The following is a 24,418-nucleotide window of genomic DNA, read 5'->3' as shown; positions in this document are numbered from 1 at the left end:
TTGGAATTTTTATTGGGATTGCATTGAACATGTAAATTGTCTTTGGTAGTATTGCCATTTTCACAATATTGAGTCTTCCTACCCATGAGCAAGGGATATTCTTCCACTTCGCCAGGTCTCTTTTTGTTTCTTGTAGTAATGTTCTGTAATTTTCTTTGAATAGATCCTTTGTGCTTCTGGTTAGATTTACTCCCAAATATTTAATCTTGTGATTTGCTATTGTGAAGGATATTGTTTTTCTTAGTTCAGGCTCTGTATTTTCTTTGTCACTGTAGAAAAATCCAACTGATTTTTGTATGTTGATCTTGTATCCTGCTACTTTGCTGAATTGGTCAACTACGTCCAATAGTTTCCTTGCTAAGTCTTTAGGGTTTTCTAGGTATACTATCATATCATCTGCATAGAGAGATAATTTTGCCTCCTCTTTGCCAATTTGGATACCTCTTATTTCCTTCTTTTGTCTTATTTCTCTCGCTAGTACTTCCAATACAGTGTTGAATAAGAGAGGTGAGAGTGGGCATCCTTGCCTAGTTCTGTTCTTAAAGGGAATGCCTTTGACCTCTCTCCATTGAGAACGATGTTGGCTCTCGGGTTTGCATAAATACTTTTTACTATGTTGAAGAAATTCCCCTCTAATCCTATTTTGTTGAGTGTTTTAATCAGGAAAGGGTGTTGGATTTTGTCAAAGGCCTTTTCTGCATCAATTGATAGGATCATGTGGTTCTTTTTCTTTGCTTTGTTAATGTGATGAATTACATTGATTGTTTTCCTTATGTTGAACCACCCTTGCCTTCCTGTTATAAATCCCACTTGGTCATGATGGATTATGTCTTTGGTGTATGGAGAGGCCTTTTGACAGCATATGTAGAGTTGACTAAATGAAAGCAGAGACCCAGCAAACAGGGACGTCACTAGTATGACAACTCAAGACGAAGCCAACCAAGCAAGATCAAGTCTGGAATGAAGAAGTAGTTAAGAAATGTACATTTTCTAGCAATAAAGTCAATAAGCCAAACTCAACCCACTGCTGCCCAGTCGCTTCCAGCTCAGAGAAACCCTCCATCCTTGTACATTTTCACAGGAGGAGACTGCCCACTTTCTTCCAGCGAGTAATTGGTAGATTCAAACTGCCAACCTTAACAATTAACAGCATAACACGTAACAAACTATGCCACCAGAGTGCCTTATAAAGTATATAGGACTATGTAAAATATTCACTATAGCAAGAAAAATCAGGGATTACCATAAATTCAGTGACTTAAATGTCATAAGGTTTGGTGACTTTGTTAACAAAGAAGAATGGTAACTAAGAGTTAGTTGGATTTACAAATTATATAGCCACTACTTTTTTAGTATGACTTGACTGAAAGTTTACAGAGAGAATTGGTATTCCATTCTATAATTCATGGGCATTATGTTTCATTGAATTTATTACAGTTGTAACAGCACTCTTCCATTTCCTCCCTGTGTCCCCATTTTCCCTTCTTTCCTCTACCTTCCGACTTTCTAAGCCTTATTTCTGGGCAGATGCAGCCCTTTTGATCTGGTATGGTTAACTGTTCCAAGGAACGCATTCCTCCTTGGAATAGCTGATCGCATTATTGCTGATGTGTTGTTACCATCAAGTCAGAACTGATTCATAGGTGACCCTCCAGTGGGTTTTCAAAGGCAAATCACGTGAGAGAGGTTGCCCATCTTTCTCCTGTGGAACAACTAGTGGATCTGAAGCACATGCATTTGAGTTGACAGCACAACTACTTAACACTAAGCCACAAGGGTTCCCTGATCCCATTATAGGCCTGTCTACTGTATGACTGCAAGTTGAACCAAGGGGTGATCTCACTTCTAGACTTGAAGTTTGACTAAGGTCATTCATTATCTCATGGGTTCCCCTGACCACTATCAGATCTGGTTATTCCCTCACACACACTCTATCAGGGACCTTCTATTGTGGTTGTTATCAATTCTTCTATAGATGCCCAAAGGTTCTATTGCCTTATTAACTGTGTTTATATAGTAAATATTCTGGTTATTTCTAAATGGTATAAAATATGGTGTCTGGAAGGATTCAAATGAAACAACACCTAAATTCCCAAGTCTCATTTTCACAAGACTACTTTGTAAGGTTAATAATTATGCACAATAATTACATTGCTGCTTATAGATTGATAATTATGAAAACCACATAAATATTTATGTATACACACACACACACACACACACACATTGTCAACTTCATGTTTCCTGGAATTAGTAAAGGCTTGTGAAAATTGCAATACCCTCCTTCAGTGCTGTGGTCTGTAGGAATCACAAGCCTGTTCTTATTTCTCTGACTCCTTGTGAGATGTGCCTTCCTGGTATACCCGCCATCACATGTGACTGCTCCGATACCACCGGATGTGAAACACTACACAAGTTACTAAAATACTAAGCTACGATTTCTACAGTGAAGCCCACCGTGATTAGAAGGCCTCTGGGAAGAGTCAGAATGTCTTTCAGTCTTGCCCAGATTCTCCCAGAGCTGACCCTGTGGCGGGTCTTTAGAGGTTGTAAAACACATAGGAAGAGACTGTCAATCTTTCTCCCACAGAGCCGGGGATGCATTTGAATCTGTCCACCTTCAGCCTGGTAGCACAACTCCTCCACACTGGGACACCAGAGCTCCTTAAAATGTATTGAGTCTCCTAAAGAGCAAGAGTTAAGTCCAATTGCCTGGTTTTAAAAGTATTTTCTTATGGAGTAGTAAATGTTCAAAGCAATGATTTTCTCAGTGAGACCTATACTATCACTCAACATAATTCTAGGCATATGAGTAATTATGAAAAATGACACTGGGAGCTTTGGTTATTTCTCCCTACCCGAAGCAGACACATTTGTCTGTCAAGGAACCAACAAAGCAAGGGCCCTTCCTGCACTGAATGGACTAAAAGGCAGTCTGAGGATATTAGGCAAAATAGTAAAGCCAGTTGCCCTGAAACTGACTTCAATTTATGGGGACTTGACATGTGTCAGTAGAATTGTGCTCTGTAGAGTTTTGGTGGCTGTTTTTTAGAAGCAGGTTACCAGGCCTTTGGGCCAAGCCCCTCTGGGTAGATTCAAATCAACAAACTTCGTTTAGCAGTCCAGTCTCTTCAATTTCTGTGTTCTTAACACAGTAACAACTATTTGCAGCAGATTTAATATTGCAATAAGTCTTTTGATTTCTTGACTGATGTTTCCATGGGCATTGATTCTGAATATCTATAAAAAGAAAATCTTACCAAAGCCAGTCTTTTCCCCCATCTGTCATGAAAAGATAATAGTTGTAAATAACAACTGTTTCCCACTATTGCTCTTCAGATGTCTTCATTTAGCCCTCAGATCAGCCTTAATTTCAGTAAAATTTACAGCCACTTTGTATTTCCATTCATTCATTGTTGCACTTTTCTCTCCTCCAGACTCTCCCCCCTAGTACACTGCCCTCTTGGAAAAGTAAAAGACAAATTCTTTCATTGTTTTACAAACCCTCCCCCCAAGTCACTCCACTATACAGCCTTCCCTCTGGACCCCTGTCATGACAAGAAGTCAGTATTGTTTCTACTTTATAGAGAGGCATTTGAGGCTTGTTGTTGGGTGCTCTTGAACCACCTCTCACGGCCACCCTAGAACTGAACCTTGCCATGTCCAATGTGATCCTCAAGATCTCTGATATGCTCCAGCTGATGGTTACCGTCACTGGGTCAACCCATCTTGAGGGTCTTCTCTTTCTCTGGCCCTCTGCATTTCCCAGCATGATGTCGTTTTCCAAGGACTGATCCCTCCTGCCAATCTACCTAAAGTCCGTGATACTTTAAAAAAAGGCTGAATACCAGCTGAATAATGTGACAAAAAAAGAATTTAAGAGAATTAGAGACACTGAACTTGAATGACAAAAAGAGAATTTAAGAGAATTGCAGATACTGAACTTGAAATTCACTTCATTTTTTTAGGATGCTGTTGGGTTGGTTCTGACAGACAGCAACACTATCTATGGACAGCAGGTCTGTCTTACAATCTTTGCTGTGCTTAAACTGGTTGTTGTTGTTGTCACTGTGTTGGATCATCTTGTTTAAGATCTTCCCGTAAACTGATTCTCTACTTTGCAAGCATAATCTCCTTCTTCAGGGGCTAGTAACATGCTCACAATATGTGAGACAGATTCTCACTATCTTTGCTTCTAATGAGGACTGATTTCACTTTTTCTAATGCAGATTTGTCTAATCTCTTGGAAGTCCATTGTGTATTCATTATTCCTTCCAGACACAAGAGTTTCAAGGCATCAATCCTTTTTCAGTCTTCCTTATTCAATTGTCCAGCTTTCATATGCATGTAAAGCAAATGGGGGGGGGGGGAAATTGTTTGAATCAGGTTCACCTTAGTCTTTAAAGGGACATCCATGCTATTACTTCAAAGAGATCCTTAGCAGCAGATTTAATATGATTTCTTGATTGATGTTTCCATGGGCATTGATTCTGAATATATATAAAAAGAAAGTCTTACCAACGCCAGTCTTTTCCCTCATCTGTCATGAAAAGATGAAATTGTGATGTATAGTTTTCCTGATTTTAAACCACACAGTGTCACCTTATTCTGTTCAACTGACTACTTTCTGTTTTGGGTTAAAAGTTTTTCATTAGTACAAGTATTCTGGACATCTCATTCTTCTCAATGTTTATTATTATCCACATAGTTGAGTATCTTTGCAAAGTCAATAAAACACAAGTAAACATCTTTCTGGTGTTCTCCACTATCAGCCGAGGTCTATTTTATGTCAGGATTGATATTATTCCTTCTATAGCCTTTTCTTAATTCTGCTTAAATTCCCTCTTGCTATAGGGCTGTACTCATATTTTTAATATTTTTATTTCTTTTCATATAATAATCCCTTTTCACTATGTTTTATTCACATACATTGTGTGTTACACAATCTTTTCATTTACATTGTGTTTCATACAATCATTCATAAACATTCCATTTTACATTTTTAATTTCTTTTCCTCCAAAATTTATATACATTGTGTTTCACACTATTCTTCATTCACATTGTGTTTTATACAATTGTTCCCATATGTTATGTTTTATAAAATTAATCACCATTGGACCTTGCCCAACATTACCCTGTCTTTTCACTCATATCCTTCCCATTTGCTTCCCTCCTCCACCCACCAAACTTTGCAGCTCTGTGGTTTCACCCTTACCCATTCTCACCCCTCTGCCCCCACCTTGAATTCCTGTACATGTTTTATAGCTATCCTTCTATATTTACAATAATAGTCTTATGCAGCATTTTTAAAGAATCATCAGCAAGACTTTACTTGCATGTAATGTTAATGATATTGTTTGATAATTTCCATATTCTGCTGGGTAACCTTTACTTAAAAAATGGGAACAAATATGGATCTTTTCCAGTTGACCAGGTAATTGTTTTTATAGATCAGTTTACCTTGTCATTTCAATGCAACTTAGTTTTTTCACAAAATATTCATGTTTAAAAAACAAAACAAACAAAAAATACTCCTAGAGCCCATATATGGGTAATTAGGAATGAAAATTGCAATGATTTTTGTATCATTTCAACAGAAAACTCTTTAGGAATGGTAAAATATCTAAACAATGGAACAGCTATGTTATTTTTTTTTTTAATTAATTAAGGTTCGTTGGAGACATAGGTCACCCCCTCATTAAACCTGCAGAATGGAGAAATAACCAATACGGAGGAGGATGATGACTCTATCATAGTATTTATTTAGCTGTTATAATGCTTCAAATATACTATTGCTTTTAATCTTGGAAAAAGATCTATGTAATGGGTCTGTTGCTGTTACCCTATTTCACAAGAAAAATTAGCCAGAAGAAAAATAGTCCACGGTCACACATCTCAGAAAAACTGAAGCCAAGTATCTTTCTCTAGTTAACAACATTGGTCCTGCATTCTTAAAGACAAAGTTGTTCAGTTTAAAGAATTAGTCTTTTCAGGAGATTTCCCTACTAGGAGACAGGTCAGTACCATGAGAAATAGGTTCTCTCCTCTTGTTCCCACTAGCATCTGCAGTGCTTGGAACAGTGCTGGCATATAGTTGTTGTTGTGTGCCATTAAGAGGACCACCATACAGCTGACCCTCCCGCAAGTTTTTGGAGACTAAATCACGCAGAGAGATTGTCCATCTTTCTGCAGAGCAGTTGGTGGATTTAACTTTGGGTTGTCAGTGCTACTTACTCATTAGGCTTGGTGTGGTTATATAAGATAGATAGATAGATAGATAGATAGATAGATAGATAGATAGATAGATAGATAGATAGATAGATAGATGATAGATACTCATATACATATATTTACATATATATGTATATATCTGACCAAATATAACTTCCCATAGGTATCTCACCATATATATCCCTATCTATCTACCTACCTATCTATCTATCTAGTTGTTGTTGTTGTGTACTGTAGAGTCGGTACTTAACAATTTTTAAAGGAAGTTAATAACACAGGAGAAGATTGCCTGTCCTTCTCCCACAGAGAAGCTGGTGGCCTCAAACCGTGTGCCTCTGAGATTGCAGCACAGCTTCCTGCACTACAGGTAACACTATATAAAAAATGTGATATAAATATATATGTATATATACACATACATCACATCATATCGTCTATCTGGTAGTTCATAGTGTGAATTACCAGAAATACAGGTTGAGTTCAGAAGAGGTCATGGCATTAGGGATATTATTACCAATGTCAGATGCATCTTGGCAGAGAACAGAGAGTATCAGAAGAATGTGAATCTGTGTTTCCTTGACTATGCAAAGGCACTTGACTGTGTGGATCACAATAAATTGTGGTTAACTTTGAGGAAAATGAGAATCTCAGAGCACTTTATTGTGCTTATACAAAACCTATACATGGACGAAGAAGCAGTCCTCAGAGCAAGCAAACAAACACTGCATGGTTCAAAATCAAGAAAGGAGTGCATCAGGATGTATCCTGTCCCCATACATCTTCAATCTGTATGCAGAACAGATCATTCGGGAGGCAGGGCTTTATGAGGAGGAGTGTGGAATCAAGTTTGAAGGAAGACTTATTAATAACTTATGATATGCAGATGACACAACCTTGTTTGCTGAAACTGAAGACCTGAAGCACTTGTTGCAAAAGGTCAAGTACTGTAGTCTTCAATATGGATTAGCTCAACATCAAGAAAGCAAAGATTCTCACCACTGGGCAAATTGGCAGCACCATAATAGATGGAGAAGAGATTGAGGTTGTTAGCAATTTCAGCTTGCTCAGATCCACAATCAACACTCTTAACACCAGCACTCAGGAAGTCAAAAGACAAATTGCATTGGGAAAATTTGCTGTCATGGACCTCCCCAGAGTGCTGAGGAGCAACAGTGTCAGTCTAGATACAAAGGTGCACGCAATCCATGCCATGGTCTTCTCAATTCCTTGTTATGCTTCAGAGAGTTGGATAATAACTAAGGATGACAGAAGAAGAATAGATGCCTTTGAGTTGTGGTAGTAGGGAAGAGTCTTAAACATACCATGGACTGTCAAGTCCATCTTGTAGAGGGTGAAACCAATCTCTCCTTGGAGGCTAGGCTTTTGAAGCTCCACCTCACTTATTTTGGGCACATGTCCAGGAGGGATTGGGTCTTGGAAAAGGATATCATGCTCAGAAGGGTGAAGGGTGGATGGACAGCGTGTAAGAGGGAGACTCAGGATGAAATGGATGGATACAACAATTGGGGCAATGGGGGTTGTTGTGTCAGAATTAGTGAGATTGGCTCAGGAGAGGGGAGGATTAAAAGCTGTTGTACATAGGGTTGCTATACATGGCAGATGACTCAATGGCACATTAACAACAACATACTATGACAGGTTTGGAAGCAGGAGTAGCATCTAATTCCTAAACAACATGCCTCTGGAACCTCTATGACCTTTGATAAATGTCAATAGTTGTTGAGGGGCTTCAGGCCTTTTGTTCATAGAGTCACTATGAGTCGTGCTCATCTTGAAGGCAGTCAACAACACATAACACTATATCTATCTATCTATCTATCTATCTATCTATCTATTTATCATCTATCACTATATATATAAAATACTGTATATAACACTGTATATATAACACTATATATCTATCAAACACCATATATATCAAACACTATATAGAACCATATATAAAAAACTATATATGTAATTAACTATATAACTATGCATATAACTACCTATATATGTTGTTATGTGCCGTTGAGTCGTTTGCGACTCATAGCGACCCTATATATACAACAGCCCTAAATCCTGCTCTATCCTGTGCCAATCACACTGCCTCTGACACACCCATCCCAATTATCTCAGTCACTGAATCAATCCATCTCATAGAGGGTCTTCCCCTCTTGTGCCATCCCTCCACCCTCCCAAGCATGATGTCCCTCTTCAGGGACCTGTCCCTCATTTCAACATGCCCAAAGTATGTCAGACGAAGCCCCAGAATCCTTGCCTCCAAGGAGTAGCTTGGTTTAACCCTCTCCAGGATGAATCTGTTTGTTTTTTGGCAATCCATGGTACATTCAATACTCTTCTCCAGCACCACAGCTCAAAGGCACCAATTCTCCTTCTGTCCTCCCTAGCCATTGTCCAACTCTCTAATTATACAGATATATAGATATATAGGTATATAGAGATAGATAGGTAGATATAGATATAGTTATATATATATATGTAAATATATAGGTATATAGATATAGATAGATATATAGATAGAGATGGAGATGGAGATAGAGATAGAGATAGAGGTAGACAGATAGATATAGTTTTATGTATGTGTGTGTGTGTGTGTGTGTGTGTGTGTAACAATAACACATGAGAGAGAGAGAGCGTGCTTTGTTGGCCTAGTGGCAAGAAGCTGTGCTGCAATCCTGAAGTCACACAGTTCGAGGTCACATATATATAGTGTTATAGGCCTGGTGTTGTTATATAGTGTTGTCATGTACCAACAAGGTACAACCTATTTATAGCTGACTCTCCAGTGAGTTTTCAGAGGCAGTAAATCACACAGGAGTTGACTGCCCAGCTTTATCTCATGGAGAGGATTCAAACCATCTGCTCTTGGGTTGGCAGTGCAGCTCCTTACTATTATGTAACCAGAGCTCCCTGGGTAATATTATAGGAACTCAATAATTGCTAATTACTTAATCTTAACAGATTGTAAACCAGTAGAAAAAATAAATTTAAAGAAAAATGATGGATTAGTGAATAAATCATTTATCTAGGAGGAGTATAGAATAGGGGAAAATGGCTGGAAAACAATTGGCTTCAGTTGATTTGGTTTGAAATCTAGTTTTGTCCTGAGTCAGAGGCAGAATGGGACTCCAGCACGGCAGTGTGACTGCTGAAAGACCGGCATAGCTGTACAGAACCTCCAAAGGAATAATGTCGACCATAGAACTTTTATCAGATCATGTACAGTTGTGCCCTTCACCTTGTCAAAAGGACAAGGGCTACTTTTCTCAAAAGGAAGAAGAGTGTGGAGCCACTCTCAGAAAGGAATAGAAATTCTTAGCATAGAAAGGAGATGCATGGGAAGGGGAAGGGTCCCCAAAATCTGAGGGGCAGCCGTGTCATAGATGGTCACATTAGCACCTTTTCTCTGGAAGATATGGTGCAGTTAAGGATTTCTGCTCAACATGAAAAGAAAAAAAGATTAATTTTACCCTCATAAAATTGTCTAACAACTTTCAAAGGAGCTCTAATGGCCTAGTGGCAAGAAACTGTGCTGCAATTCTGAAGGCTCACGATTCGAGGCCACCAGCTGCTCCATGGGAGAAGAATGAACAGTCTCCTCCCATGAGATTAACTGCCTCTGAAAATCAACCTGAAGATTTTCAGCTTTGGGTTGGTTCCGACTCTATGGTACACAACAATTTTCAACAATAGAATACACTTGGAAACATAAATTCATGAAATATTACACAAAATGAGTGACCCTGGAGGACATTATGCTGAGTGAAATATCTCAATCACAAAAAGACAAATACGGCTTAATGCCACTGTTATAAAAGAGAACTGCCATAGGGTTTGGGGGGCTGAGACTGAGAAAAATGGGACAAATACTGTATACTGCATTGAAACAGATGAGAGAGAGAACTGTTTAAAAGGCATATATGATTAGATATTATTGTTATGACAGGAGTCAAGAACGAAGGTAGCATAGTTGAGTAGACTTGGCGGGGGGGGGAGGGAAGGGATTGAATAACAATGAAAGAATTTTTTTTTCACTTTTTAAAAAGAAAAGATAATTGGGGGGCGAGGGGTGAGCAGGGAAAAAAGTACAACAATGAATGCCTAGAAATCCAAAGTCTCTGTAAACTTCATTAAAATAAATTCAAAATTTAAAAAGTCCATGTCATTACAAATTTATAAGAAGGTAAGAATAATTACTTAAGAACGATACTATCAATAAGATGTTGAAATCGTGTAAAAATTGGGAGGGTATGAGTGACTCCAAGTTTGCTTATGTATTAAAATCAGTGGGGAAGAGTGTAGCACTTTACTGACTTTTAAAGCTTTGTTTTCTTGAACACTACTTTCTGGGAGCTGGCACCTGTGAATATGTACAAACTCAAATTCAAGTCATCAAGTCTCACTGGAATCAACTCAAAGTCGACAGCTCCTAATTGACTGCGCCACCAGAGATCCCTGAATCTGTATAAAGAACCTAATTTTTTTGTCATTCTCCTGGATTATCCTTGGAGAAGGACATCATGTTCAGAAGGGTGGGGACAGCACAGGAAAGGAAGACCCTGATGAGATGGATTCATACAATAACTGGGGCAATGGCAGTAGGTGTGTTGAAGACAGTGAGACTGGGTCAGGACAGGGCAGGCTTCAGAGCTGTTGTGCATAGGGTCACTATGAGTCACAGGCGGCTCGACAGCACATAACAACAGATGATCCCGGTAACTATACAAGCTTGGGGATCATTTAATTGGATTACCTCAGAATTCTTTCCATCTAAAATTTGATGCTAGTATCAAAAATATCTTCTCCAATACATAAAAATTAACTGTGATCTGTAAGACAAGTTTCATCTAAATGTGCATGTGTTGCTGTAAGTGCCAGCAAATCAGAGATTTCTTCAAACTCTCCTTGCGTTTCCTTAGCAAAAACTTTTTCTCATGTATCATGAAAAGGATAACTTTATTTGGCCCAGCTCCCAATTATTAAAGTTCCAAGTCACTGAAATATAAATAAATGAGACTTTACCATACTTAGAACACCAGTATGATGAAAAATTTGTTTACAGCAGGAGATTTTCGGTCATTCTTCAATCATTCATCCCAGGAACCAAAGTACATGGGCGCACAGGCACGCACGCATACACACGCACACGCAGATGTGACACATGGTAAATGTTGGGCAATTACTGGGATGGAACAAAGGAGACCTTCCAATTCCATTGCCTTGCTACCTTATCTTTTTTGCTCTGCCAGAATCTAGGAACTCAAATGTCTCCAGATAATATTTCTTAATAATTTTATTCTAGGTTCTTTGCTTAAATCCTCAAATGCCTTGTCTTTTAAAAACATTATTATGGTTGAAGTGGTATGAAGACAATGAATGAAAAGAGGTATTTTTAAAATGATAACAGAGAGGTTGAGAACGTATTAGTTATGTATAAAGTGGTTCCCTGTGTAAAGAGCTTCTAAAAAGCATACCTTGTGCTTCCATATAAAGGAATTCTAATTTGTGGCATATAGCTACACATGTAGATTTTGTCTATTTGAAAATGAAACCTAAATGTTGTATTGTAATTCTTTTTAAAAATAATTATTGAAATTGACTTCAGCACTATTCATCCTAATTCTCCTTATTTTACTCTTAATTCACAAGGTCTATTTTTTCAGTGTTTCCAAATTGAACTTCTTACTAATCAAATAAATAGCAAGAAAACAAAAAAATTCTATGCCCAGTACACACTCATTATTATCTGTTGTAACAACAACAGATAATATCATTATTGTCACTATTGTATTTGTGCATTGTAAAAAGGATGCAAGCTTTTCTGCAGGAATTATTCATATGTCTAACTTTCCAAGATTAACTGAATAGATAACAGTAAAGTTAAGTCAAACAAAGTAAAACATGTGGTGGCTTTTCTCATTTGTATTACTTGTAAGAAATAAAAAGAGTCATTTCTAAAAGTTTATAGTTCTATATAATGGTCAAACTCCTATTTCCTTCTGATAAGGCTCAAAAAATAGCCAATGCAATTGAAATCCTGAGTTTTCAAGAACAACTAGTTAGGTAAGTGCCCTGAATTAGCTTGTCTTCATATACAACAGTGGAATAAAAATCTCAATAATTTTTTTTTTCATTTTTAAGCCAATTAACTTGGTTTGGTACACTGAAAAAGAGCCCACACTATAGCATCAATAGGGGAAGATTGAGAATAATTTGTTATAGAGAACTTTTCTTGTCATTATTTTTTCCAGTCTTTAAGACAGTCCTTTGAAGAAGTTGATTAAACACGAGCTCCAGAGCTTAAGTAGCCCATACAAAGTCGCTCACGTTAGGAACAGAGTTAGGACTAGCATCCAGGTCATCTGAGTCTTAATCAGAAGTTGTGGTAGAGGAAAAAACAATAATAATTTTTTTTTTAAAAAACCTGGGGGCTGTCGGCTTAGAGAGTCTAGTTCTTTATCTACCACTTAAGTGACTAAAGGAACCCTTTATTCTCTGTAAAGGGTTACACCTACTCTCTCCAGGGCTCATCTGAGTGGAGACAGTGATGAGGAAAAAAACCCTCAAATGTTATCTCATTTTTTAATGAAATTTTAATGAAAGTTTTTAGAGAACTTTGATTTCCATTCATTCGTTGTTGCATATTTCCCTCCCTGCCCCCCTTCATCCACACCCTTCCCCCCCCGTTTGCTTTTCTCTTTGAAAAGAAAAAAAATTATTTCATTATTACACAATCCCCCGTCCACTTTACTACACAGCTTTTATTCTGGACTATTGTGATGCAAATAATACCTAAGCATGCAGTGTACATTATTTATCTCCTCTTTTCTTAGTTTCCCAGTAACAATAACAAAATTCAGAGCAGCAAACAACAAATGCTGGCAAGGTTGTGGAGAAACTGAAACCCTTATTCACTGTTGGCAGGAGTGAAAAATGTGCAACCACTATGCAAGGCTGTATGGCACTTTCTCCAAAAGTTGGAAATACAAATACCACTTTACCCAGTAGTTCCACCACTGAGAATAGACCCTAAAGAAAACATTACTGCCACCCAAGCAGATATATGCTTACCTATGTTTATTGTGGCTTTGTTCACAATAGCAAAGAGGTGTAAGTAACCCAAATGCCCATCAACAAATGAATGGATAGAGTACCTGTGGTACATTCACACAATGGAATATTATACAGCATTGAAAAATAAGAAACTAATGAAATATCATACAAAATGGGTGACCCTGGAGGACATTATGCTGAGTGAAATAGCTCAGTCACAAAAGGTCAAATACTGCACTGTCACTGTTACATATCAAATGGGTCTCAATTTATGTGGGTTGGGATTTCCCCCCCCCCCATACTTCTCACTACTCCAGATACTACTTACATTCTGTATTCTACTTTTGCTTTCTTTGTAAGTCACCTTCATAAGATAGTCTTAAACTTTGTTTATAATTAAATCATTTTGATGATAGATTGGAAAATTGTGTATACAAGGATTAAAGACAAAATAGTCCAAGTAAAATGTCACAATAAATTGAGTGTTTGAGGATATAAATAAAGCAGTTCAAAACAATTAGAATGTGTCTTCACTTGTCAAGGAAGGTTCTGAATCCTTGTGGAAAACACACAATCCAACCGGTGCATATGGGAATCCCTTTACTGTCATCTTCTATGGCTTTCTGTAGCTCTTGCGTCCTTTATCGGGTTTCCAGAGGAGGCCTGGATGTGTTAGGGATCCGTGGTTATGTGAAGTCTTCTGCTGCTTGTTGTGTTAGCTCTTTGAATCATGTCATTGTTGGCAGGGGTCGGACACTGTTGTTACCATTCGCCAGCTGTTCAGTGGCTTATGTATTGGTGGTCTCAGTCCAGTTCTTAGAGGACAGATGGCAATAACTGACTTTTTGGACAAAGAGGACAATAACTGTAGAGTCTCTCTTCATCCAAATAAATCATCCATCTAGGTCAGTGTTGAAAATCACCAGCGGGAATGACTTGGAAAGCTGGCCTTACCAGTGAGTGGACATATTTGACCTGTTTGTTTATCTCTTTTGTCATTCGTGAAACATATTGTAAAAGCAGTGCATGCATTTATATATCAAAACAGAGATTCTGATAATATTGCTTTTGTCAAAACCACCATGCTAATTAATGGGTTTAACCAGTGGCTATGGCTTATCTGCCCCACCTGTAGTTTGGCGGTATGTTCTCCCGGGATGTTAAATATGGAATCATGACTTCAAGCTGGATACATGTATCTACCTGTGGTCATTTAAAACAGCTATGAAAGACCATTTGCATTGACCTTCACCTCTGCCCTACACACAATGTGGTTGGTTAATTGAATTAAAATCTAAAGCAAAAATAGTCCCTTATCAGTTCTGTAATAAATTTTAGTCAATTACACAGCTCATAGTTGAGGGCCACTTTTGTTTCCAAACGAAAGAGAGGTACTTATCAAACTGATTTTTCTTGACCCCGGTGCAAATTCACATTCCTGGTACCCTAAATTCCAGTGTGGAGTTCTTGGTGATTGCTTTCTGATTTTTTTTTTTTAGAGATCTACTCATCTATAAGTCCTTTAAGAACAAATCAAAAAGCACTTTAAGTTCAAAGCAGTTGAGTTTTTGTTGTTGGTAGTGAGGGTTTTTTTTGTTTGTTTTCTGCTTCTTAGCTATATCCATAGGGTAGCAAAATTAAGATTACAAACTGCTCTTGTGTTAGACATTTTTCATAATTCCTGCTCCCTACATCTATGGATCTCTAACACAGGAGTTTTTCCTGAAGGCTTTTTCCCTTCTGAGGCATGTGTATTGCACTCAATGGTGCCAGACTTGCATTACAGGAATTCTCTTGTCCCTTTCCCTCGCATGGAAACATCATTAACTGTATTAAGTTAACTCTCCGAATGTTAGGTTCTTAACCAACAGATAGTACTTCTCTACAGGGACTTATTTCGCCAAGCACCTCTGAATTGGAAATGGGCAGAGTATACAGGAGCAGATTCAGGACCACACCATGGAGTTGTGACCCTATTTAGGAAGAACCCTCTCTTTTATTTATTAGCTTTCCCTCCTCCCATCATGGTTGCTCCGTTTCTTCCACCACCTTTAGCTCTTCAGGTAAATGAAAAGTTCAATTATACGTAAAGCGCCTGTTAAATCAGCAGGCCCCTTGTGGGGGTCTGTGCCCCCCGCTCCCTGCTCCCATCACCGGTGTGCTCAATCCATTACTGCTCCTGAGGATTGTACATCCATCAGGTCGAGTGTGCCGGCCAGGGTGCATCTTATAGCTTTTACTGCATATGAGACATTGCAGGCCTGAGCTCAGGAACTGCCAGGCGGACTGGGAATCACAGTCACGGTTAATAGCAGTGAATTGCCAGCTCTTGATGGGTGGGTAGTCACTCCTTTCAGTGGTTGCCCCCTGGGGGAGAAGGTAGAAAAACAGAGGGAGGGAATTAGAGTGACTTTGCACAGTTGAGCAGGTTCATGCCGCTGGATCAGTGGCAAGCATTGGCAGGGCTCCACTCTAGGGAGACTCAGAACAACATCACAGTCTCATTTTTACCAATTGGTGCGGCTGTATCACCAGTGGTGCACAGGGGAGGGGAAGGGGAGGGTGAGCTGGGAGTGGGGAAGAGGGATGAAGGCGGAAGTCTAAGCAAAATGAAACAAACAAAAGTCAGGAGGCAACTGGTTAACCCATCCAGTTAGCCCTGTGCTAATTGTACCAAACTGGTGTTTGAAGTTCCCTGGGTGATTAAAGAGTTGGCTCACAAACTCTCTGCATAACCTTAATTTTTTCAAGGTTCTCTGAGTGGAGAATGGCTTATAATAATGATTTTGACTAATACGATTTTTGACATGCAACTTTAATGCTTAACCTTAGTACAACTCCAGAGCATTTCATGTGTACTCAGCTGTAAAGAGTGATGATTTAAAGGGATAATATAAGAAAAAGGTCGTTCTAGAATGAACCTCTAACAAATTGCATAAAGGGAGCTTATTATTGCATGAGTATGAGGATGTGCAGCTCTTCTGATCATTTTTCTGCTTGGTGCAAGAAAAAAATTGTTGAGACATGAATGGGAGAAGAAAGAGGGGGAAAATGAAATGGAAATCTGCAAGCAAGGAACATTCTTTTGATGGTTATGATTTTGTTGCCTCTAAAAAGACTCTGCAATAATGTGGTTATTCATCTCCTCTTTGTTTTGGGTGAAGAATTCGCTCTAACAAGAAAATGCTGTTATTGGTTGGAGGGCTGCCCCCTGGACCGGACCGGCTTCCCAGCAATTTGGTCCAGTACTATGATGACGAAAAGAAGACGTGGAAAATACTGACAAGTGAGTGGACTTCTTTCTGTCTTTTGTCACCTGTTTATTTCTGGTGAGAACGACCTGGATGAATTAGAAAACTCAGTTAATCAAATTAGATGTGTTTATTGATTTGCTACCCTTTGGAGGTTGCTTTATGTATCCCTGGGGGATTCGGAGTCAGAGAGGAAATTAACATGGCAGGTGTGGCCAATTTGGCCGTTCAAAAGGGCCTAAATGAAAACTAGCCTAAAATCGCTGCCCTTGTTTATGTTGCTGTATAAACTGGAGTGGAGCAGAGTTCTTTCCAAAAAGAAATCCTTCAGTACTTCTCTCAGGGGACTGAAAAGTGAGAGTTGTTACAGAGCTCTTGTTACATTTCCCACCTTGAATTTTTCTCAGATCAAATTGGCGGTTTAGGGTGGTGTCTCTATGAGGAACATGCGTCATGTTCTATAAGAATTTTGGCTGATTAGTTTTTTTTTAGTCTGGGGAACTTGGGCATTAGAGACGAGCTCCCCCACCCTGCTCCACAGCTTGGACAGATAGATGTACTCAGGGCCTAGCCCAGCCACATTCAATTGAGCTTGCAGACTTTCACCTCGGATTCGCCTCCTCCCCTCCTTAAAGGGTGATTGTGTTTTACAGCAAACCTCTTGCCTTGGGCGCTGAGATTTGGAACTTATTGTTATATCGGTTATGACTCCCAATCTGACTCGGTCATGGAATCAAAAATCATCGTTTCTTGAGTGCAGTAGGCTGTGCGCGCCAGTCCCCTCGTGGGCACAGTGGTTGCACTGGTCAATAAAACTAAATTTTAACTGTCAAAATTGCCCAGAGCTGTAGAGATAAAATAATAAATGAACAATTTTGATCCATAAATCAAAGCTATACATTTAAAACCGACGAAAGTTGGGTTTTTCTTATTGCACGTGTCTTTTAAGTAGCTCTATAATTTGTTAGGTTTTGATTTTGGTTTGGTTTTTTAAAAAAAACAAACAAAACAACAACAAGAAAAACTACTTCCTTTCCTCTTTCTAAAAGTCCGTTAGAATAATAGAAACAGGACAGGAGTTTGCCCACAGGAGCAGAAGAGGTGCAAGGCATGTGAGGTGGTGCTTGAAATAATACATTTCTGAGCTGGCTTACCCCAGCGAAACCTGCAGTAGCATTGTCCAAGAACTGCATCGAGAATGCTCCCTGGACACCCATCCAGTCTGGTTGGAGTAAAGAAGTGGTGCAAATAGTAGCAGCAAGATTAAGGAGCAGAAATAGAGAAAGAAAAATAAGTCAGGGATGTCTCAGGAACCATTTCATTCTTTCTTGAACAAAACACTGCTAATTGTAGGTTTTTATAGGTTTCTCAGAAGCTAACCTAAAACCAACACATCCATTTCTGATCCTTGGTCAGTAGAGAAAGCCTATACAGAAGGAGCTATGGAGGCTGGAAGGAGGAGCGAGAAGAGGAAGGTAGCACAGCAGAAGAGACGAAGGAGCAAGGAAATAAGCCAACCAGTAAATGCTATTCACTCACGTTCACATCTGTCTTCCCAGATACACCAGGCTAGGTTCAATTTGTAGCCCTTTGTTAAAGGCAAAATGATGGATTAAAGTACTATGAACAATACCTAAGAAAACATCTTGTGTTCGTTTTAAACTTCACTCAGAAATAGAGTGACCAACTCCAAAGGGAAACACTTCTGAGGGAGCTAATTTTGCTAGGATAACAGGTACTCTAGGGAGCTTATGATTACCCTATTTGAATAATTTTATATTGCTTGACTTAGCTCTCTAACTTGGAAGGCTGTGACAAGAAAGTAGGAACTTTGAATCTTAGAGATCTGGGTTCAAACTCAGACCTTGAAAAAGTAATTCAGATGGTCCAAGTCATGGTTTATTAATTTTGTTGCAGTCTTCTATAAAATAATACAAATCACCTAACACATTGAAAACATTTGATAAATAGCAGGAGGTATTTTTCCTGGTTTTGTCATGCCACTATTAGAACAAGGGCTATATACCATTATACATTAGAAACATAAGTCAACGCAAGTTCACGTAGTGACAATTTGACCTCCAACTCTCTAAGCCATTGTTAGACTTGGGGTTTGGTCTTTACAAGTAATTGAACTAACAAAAACCCCAAACCCAAGGTTGGCTTGAATCTTAGAATGCTCCCTTCACTTGCACAAACATTTCTCAGCACGTCTCAAACATACTTCATTTTAGGAAGATGCCATTCCACAGACAGGAATGTAAATACCCACTTAAGGAAACTACAGGAATTTACACAAGTTGTGTAACAAAATAGAATCAAAGGGATGGTCAATAATCATTTCCTTTAGGTCTTCTACTGTTACATTATTCATATTCTAGAAACACTACATAAAAGGTCCACTCAGATAAAGAAGGAATGTAAATGAAAGCAAATAAAAGTTAGTCAAGCAACCAGTGGTCTGGTCTACCTAAAAAAATAGAAGAACGATTTGTTTTCACTGAAAAGTCTGTTTCGAGATTGTGTTTGCACCACCTGCATCCTTATCCACATCTCTGGGGGGAGGGGGGTGAAAGCCCCGTTTAATATAACATTATAAAACTGATGTTAAAAATAGTGACAGCATTCTTAGCCAGTATGAGAATATTAAGAAATAGCATATAAAAATGATGGCAAAGTCCCTTTTGTAAATGCGAAGTGTTAAGTAATAGCAATAAAATTGGCATTGTTGTTCTCTTGACAGCTAATAACAGAAGGGAAGTTGAAACACTCTTTGATTCATTTTTCTTTTACAGTGCTGCTTTTCCTGCATTTCTCACTCCTGCATGCAGTCTCCCGTTTCATTCTTAACTTATTAGAAAGCAGTACAGGAGACATGAATACTAAAATGGTCAATGCAAAAAAAAACATGCTTCCTGCACTTTGCAGGCCCTAAATCCTTGGTGCAGAGATCTGAGGAAACAAATCCCAGGGCCATTGTGTACTCTTTAGAACAGATTTCTTACATATCAAAGTTTCCGCATGTCCACATGTGGACACTCCCTTCCCTTTACTCCCCAGGAGACAGCCTGTGAAGAGGTGTCTACTCCAGTTTTGATCTCTACTGACTAATTTCTTCATTGCTCAGAAAGGTGTTCCCAGGAACTGGCTTCTTTTTTCCTAAGTTTCAGAAAAGACATTTGGTGAACCTGACCTTCCTTTGTTGGTTTCTGTGGACAGTGGTAAAAAAAGGACTTTAAAATACAGAATTGGCTTTCCATGGGCCACTGATAATAGTAATTCCTTTTGAATACCATTAGAATTAAAATTGTTTTTGTTGTGTACCATCTGTCCGAACCGACTGGTAGCTGACCTTCCAGTGGTTTTTCGGAGGCTTTAAGTCTCACAGGAGGAGACTGACCGTCTTTCTCCTGCAAAGCAGCTGATGGATGTTATGCCCTTAAGTTAGCAGTACAAGTCCTTAACCACCAAACCTCTGAATGAGAAAGCTTGTTTCTTCCTTTTCCAACCTCAGGAGTGAGATGGGCAATCTCCTGAGTGAGTCATAGCCTCAGCAACCTACCGGAGGGTCAGCTCTGACACTGTCACTGGACAGAAATGAGTATCAACTCCTTTTACAATCCCAAATTTCTTTTGCCAGAAATAAGAGGAATTCCTTCCGTCCCTCTTCCCTTCTGTTGATTTCCAACTCTTTACTTTGTAGTCAGGAAACTTGAAGACTCATTTCTAAGTCACAGATAATCAAGAAACCAGTATGCAGAGGTTTCCTAGACTGTTTTATCTGTTCCATGAAGGATATTTACCTTGAATTTTTTGACACAGTAATGGCTTCTGTGGTTAGTCCTCATTCATTTCTTTTATAAGAATAGCCACGATCAGAAAGCTGGTCAATTCTAAATGCATTTAAAAATAGAGTTAGCCTTTCATGTGCCAATGAAAATTCCTTTTGAATACAATGAGAATTAAAATGGTGGTTGTTACATGTCATCAGTCAGAACTGACAGGTAGAATTTTGGGATTATACTTGGGATTGTAAAGTAATTTGTCATTGTTAAAAAAAAAAACAACAAAACAAACAAAAAACACTTTTTAGAAAAAGTTGAAGGACTGGTCCTAAGAAATCAAACATTATGTAAAGCCTTGAGTTTCAATCCCAAAGGCAAATGCAGGTCTGATCATAGTCAATATTCAAACGAGGGAGTTTGTTTATAGTTTAAATGCTTATTGTTCAGGGAATAATCAGCCTGCACAGGGACTCATGGGCTTGAAATTCTATCCCTGGCTCTTCCTTTTAAGAAAAGGTAGGTTTATTTCTTTTATTTGAGGTCATACTGGGGAAAATCAATCTAGTCAAAAAGTTCATAACCATTACTTACAATTATTATTTTGAAGAAAATAAAAAGGTCAGTTCAGTTGAAGGCTTTGTACCCATGGGTTTTCTTAATCTATTTTGCTATCGTTACAAAACCGTACAACGTATTTAGTTTCATTTTCTTTCGAGATAGGTCAGTAAAGTCTGTAGATAGTGAGATTTTCTTTGTTGGAGAACTTCAGGAAATATTAGATACTTCCAGACCAACTCTGAAAATGCTTAGAAAGAATTTAGACTTGCTTACAGACCTTGTTCTCTCATTTAACAAGTAATTATTGAGTACCTGCTCTGTGCTGGATGGCTGTAAGGATAACATAAATATAATAATCTTTCCTCTCAAAAATCTGGAAAAGGAACTACAATTCAGTGTACTAAGATATAGGAGAAAGTACCATATGCTAGAGTTATGCCAAAAGTTGCTGATTAACCAACCAGTTCAGCATTGTGATATTAACTGAAAGGTTGTTAGTTCAAACCCACCCAGAGGAACTTTCGACACATGAGCTGCTAAACTGTTTCCTCAGCCAGGAAACGCATGTGGAGGCATTCTGCTCTGAAATATGTAGGGTGGCTATGAGGTGGAACTGACACCATGACAACTGACTAAGGGGTTTGGCCTATTTTGCTTTGGGTTTTAGTAATCTAAACATGAAAGAAGATGGAATCTTCCCTGGAAGTGACTTATTCGTAAATCAAAAAAACCAGTAGGCATTATCTAGGCAAAGAGGTAATTGGAAAAGTATTTCAGCAAGAGGGCTCGGTAGTAAGAATGTGGAAGTGGTCTAGTGGCAAGAAGGTGTGTTGCGATCCCAATGGCATGTAGTTCTTGGCCACCAGCTTCTCCCCACAGGAGAAGGATGGGCAGTCTCCTCCTGTGTGATTAACTGCCTCAGAAAATCCTCTGGAGGGTCAGCTATGGGTTTGTTCTGACTCTGTGGCAAACAACAATAAGGTAAGGAAGATTAAGTGCCAACTCAGTCAAGAAGCATCCTACATGGCACCACCTTCAAGAACGTGTTAAAATAGAGCAAGAAGTAGAGACTGGGAGTTATTTCTGTTTTCAATACTAGCAGAAACAAGGATCTAAGATCTTATATAACAACATGCTAATGTGATCTCTCTCAGCATGGAACTTCTTCTTTCAATCATGGAGTAATTGTTTCTATGACTTTGGACACAGAAGGAGAGAGAATTGCATTTGGTCTTTTTTAAATATGCTAGCATCTAATTTTACCTTCAATGAGCTCAATTCTAATTTGAGATACATGGCTGCACACTGCTATATCTCTTGAATTATTTGCTAGTGTGTATTCATGCACCAATGCATTAGTGGATTTTTCATAGATTTTTAAAAAATATGTGTGATGGTCACTCCAATTACTGTATTTCAAGTACATTGGGTGCCTAGAAAAAGCTGACTTTATTTGACCATCTCACATTTATTTACTATTTATGCCTCCCTTGAACATGACCACTGTTTTTTTTTCCATAGAGCAGCATGCATATAATGAACTCTTTACACATCAGTTGTCTTATTTGTTCCTGAGCATGATATGAAGGAAGCGTGAGTCACACGTTGTTGTTATGTGCAGTCAAGTTGCCTGCAACTCATAGCCACCCTATTAAGTACAAACAGCCCTAAACCCTGATCTATCCTGTGCTGATCTTACTGTCTCTACCACACCTACCCCCTTTTCCCCAGTCACTGTATCAATCCATCTCATAGAGGGTCTTCCTCTCTTGCACTGCCTTTCCAACCCTCCCAAGGATGACATCCCTCTCCAAGGACTGGTCCCTCCCTGCAACACGTCCAGAGTATGCCAGACAAAGCTTCAGAATCCTTGCCTCTGAGGAGCAGCCTGGTTTCACCCTCTCTAGGACGAACCTGTTTGTTCTAGCAGTCCATGATATATTCAATACTCTTCTCCAGCACTACAGCTCAAAGGCATCAATTCTCCTTCTATCATCATGGGCTGCTTAAATTTGTCCTTTGTCTTTACTGGGCAAACTAAAAACTGAGTCTGACAACCTATAGGACATAAATTCTGAAAGATCGAGTGATCCCTCTATGCAATTCTCTCATTTTGCTCCCATTATATTCAACAAATGTGACTCTTCAATATTCAACAAATGTAACACTGCAATGTACCACCATATGTGCTAAACACAAGGTCTAATACTGAGTCCAGGCAATCATCATCACCATGCTTTCACCAGCTTAGGGTTTAATGGGGAAACTAGCATGAATAAATAGCACCAGATAGCCATATATAATAATAAGTTGTGATAATACTCTGAAGGAGGCATATAAAACACGTAAGATTCTGTAATGGAGAGAGATGATACACAGAGAGACAGGATACACAGAGAATAGCACCAAGAAGTGACACCTGAGCTGAGAGTTCAGTGGTGAGGAGCTTTAGTCAGGTAAATGAGTGAAGGTGTGAAAGAATGAGTTAATGAATGGTATGTTCAAAAAACCCATATCAAATGAATGGATAGAGAAATTGTGGTATATTCACACAATGAAATACCACACTGCATTGAAAAACAAGGAACTCACGAAATATTATACAAAATGAGTGACTCTGGAGGACATTATGCTGAGTGAAATATCTTAGCTACAAAAGGACAAATACTGCATAGTGCTACTGTTGTAAAACAGGACTGACATCAGGGTTGGGGGAGACTGAGAAAGATGGGATAAATTATGTATACTGCATTGAAACAGATGGGGGAGAGAACTGTTTAAAAGGGATATGTGATTAGGTATTATTGTCATGACAGGAGTCCAGAACGAAGGCTGCACAGTGGAGTGGACTGCGGTGGAGGAGTTGTATAACAAGGAAAGACTTTTTCCTTTACTTTTCAGAGAGAAGAGTGAACTGGCGGAGGGGGAGGTTGGGCAGGAAGAAAAGCGCGACAATGAATAAATGGAAATCCGAAGTCTCTGTAAACTTCCATTAAAATTAATTTTAAAAAGTTAATGAAAAAAAGAAAAAATTCTAATGTACAGTCAATAAACCCTGTAAAGGATCAAAAAAGAGAGAGAGTCAGCCTGGGAAGAATTGATGAAAAGACTATTTGGCTATTGCAGTTAGCAAAAAGGCGAATAGGTATAACTATTCAAAAGCGGAGGTGGGAGGGGAGAACGGGGTGGAAGGATAGGGAGGGAGAAAAACAAACAACCACCACAAGAAAATCCATTAAGGCAGCATAGAATAGTGGGTGGATAATGAAGCTGATGGTGCTGTGAAAGAATAGGCAAAGTGCAATGGGGATTTGATGAGACAAGGTGATAAAAAGGCATTGACCAATAGTCCTTCACTATGTAAAACACAATTTCCTTTAATGAAGTGCAGTGTACTTGAATGTTTGCATGAAAATCTATTTACAAAAGAGCATTCTAAGAGTTAAGAGGAGAGTCAGATGAAATGTTGCTAAAGCCAAGCAGAAATGAGGCCACCCAGGAACTTCTAAGATTGG

At 38.8% G+C, this 24,418-nt stretch overlaps 1 protein-coding gene across 1 annotated transcript in view; it reads left to right on the top strand.

Moving 5' to 3' along the window:
* The window catches only part of KLHL14 (kelch-like family member 14), a 155,750-nt gene that overhangs the window by 38,762 nt on the left and 92,570 nt on the right, over positions 1–24,418 (top strand). Inside the window, exon 3 of the mRNA XM_006889162.1 lies at positions 16,474–16,595. Within this exon, the coding sequence (XP_006889224.1) occupies positions 16,474–16,595 (122 nt within the window). The remainder of the gene's footprint in view (positions 1–16,473; positions 16,596–24,418) is intronic.

This window comes from Elephantulus edwardii, unplaced genomic scaffold (assembly GCF_000299155.1).
Source record: "Elephantulus edwardii isolate Elephantulus edwardi_28Jun2011 unplaced genomic scaffold, EleEdw1.0 scaffold00076, whole genome shotgun sequence".
Classification (NCBI taxonomy): domain Eukaryota; kingdom Metazoa; phylum Chordata; class Mammalia; order Macroscelidea; family Macroscelididae; genus Elephantulus; species Elephantulus edwardii.
Note: the sequence above shows the minus strand (reverse complement) of the source record. Positions and strands in the feature narration are given on the sequence as shown.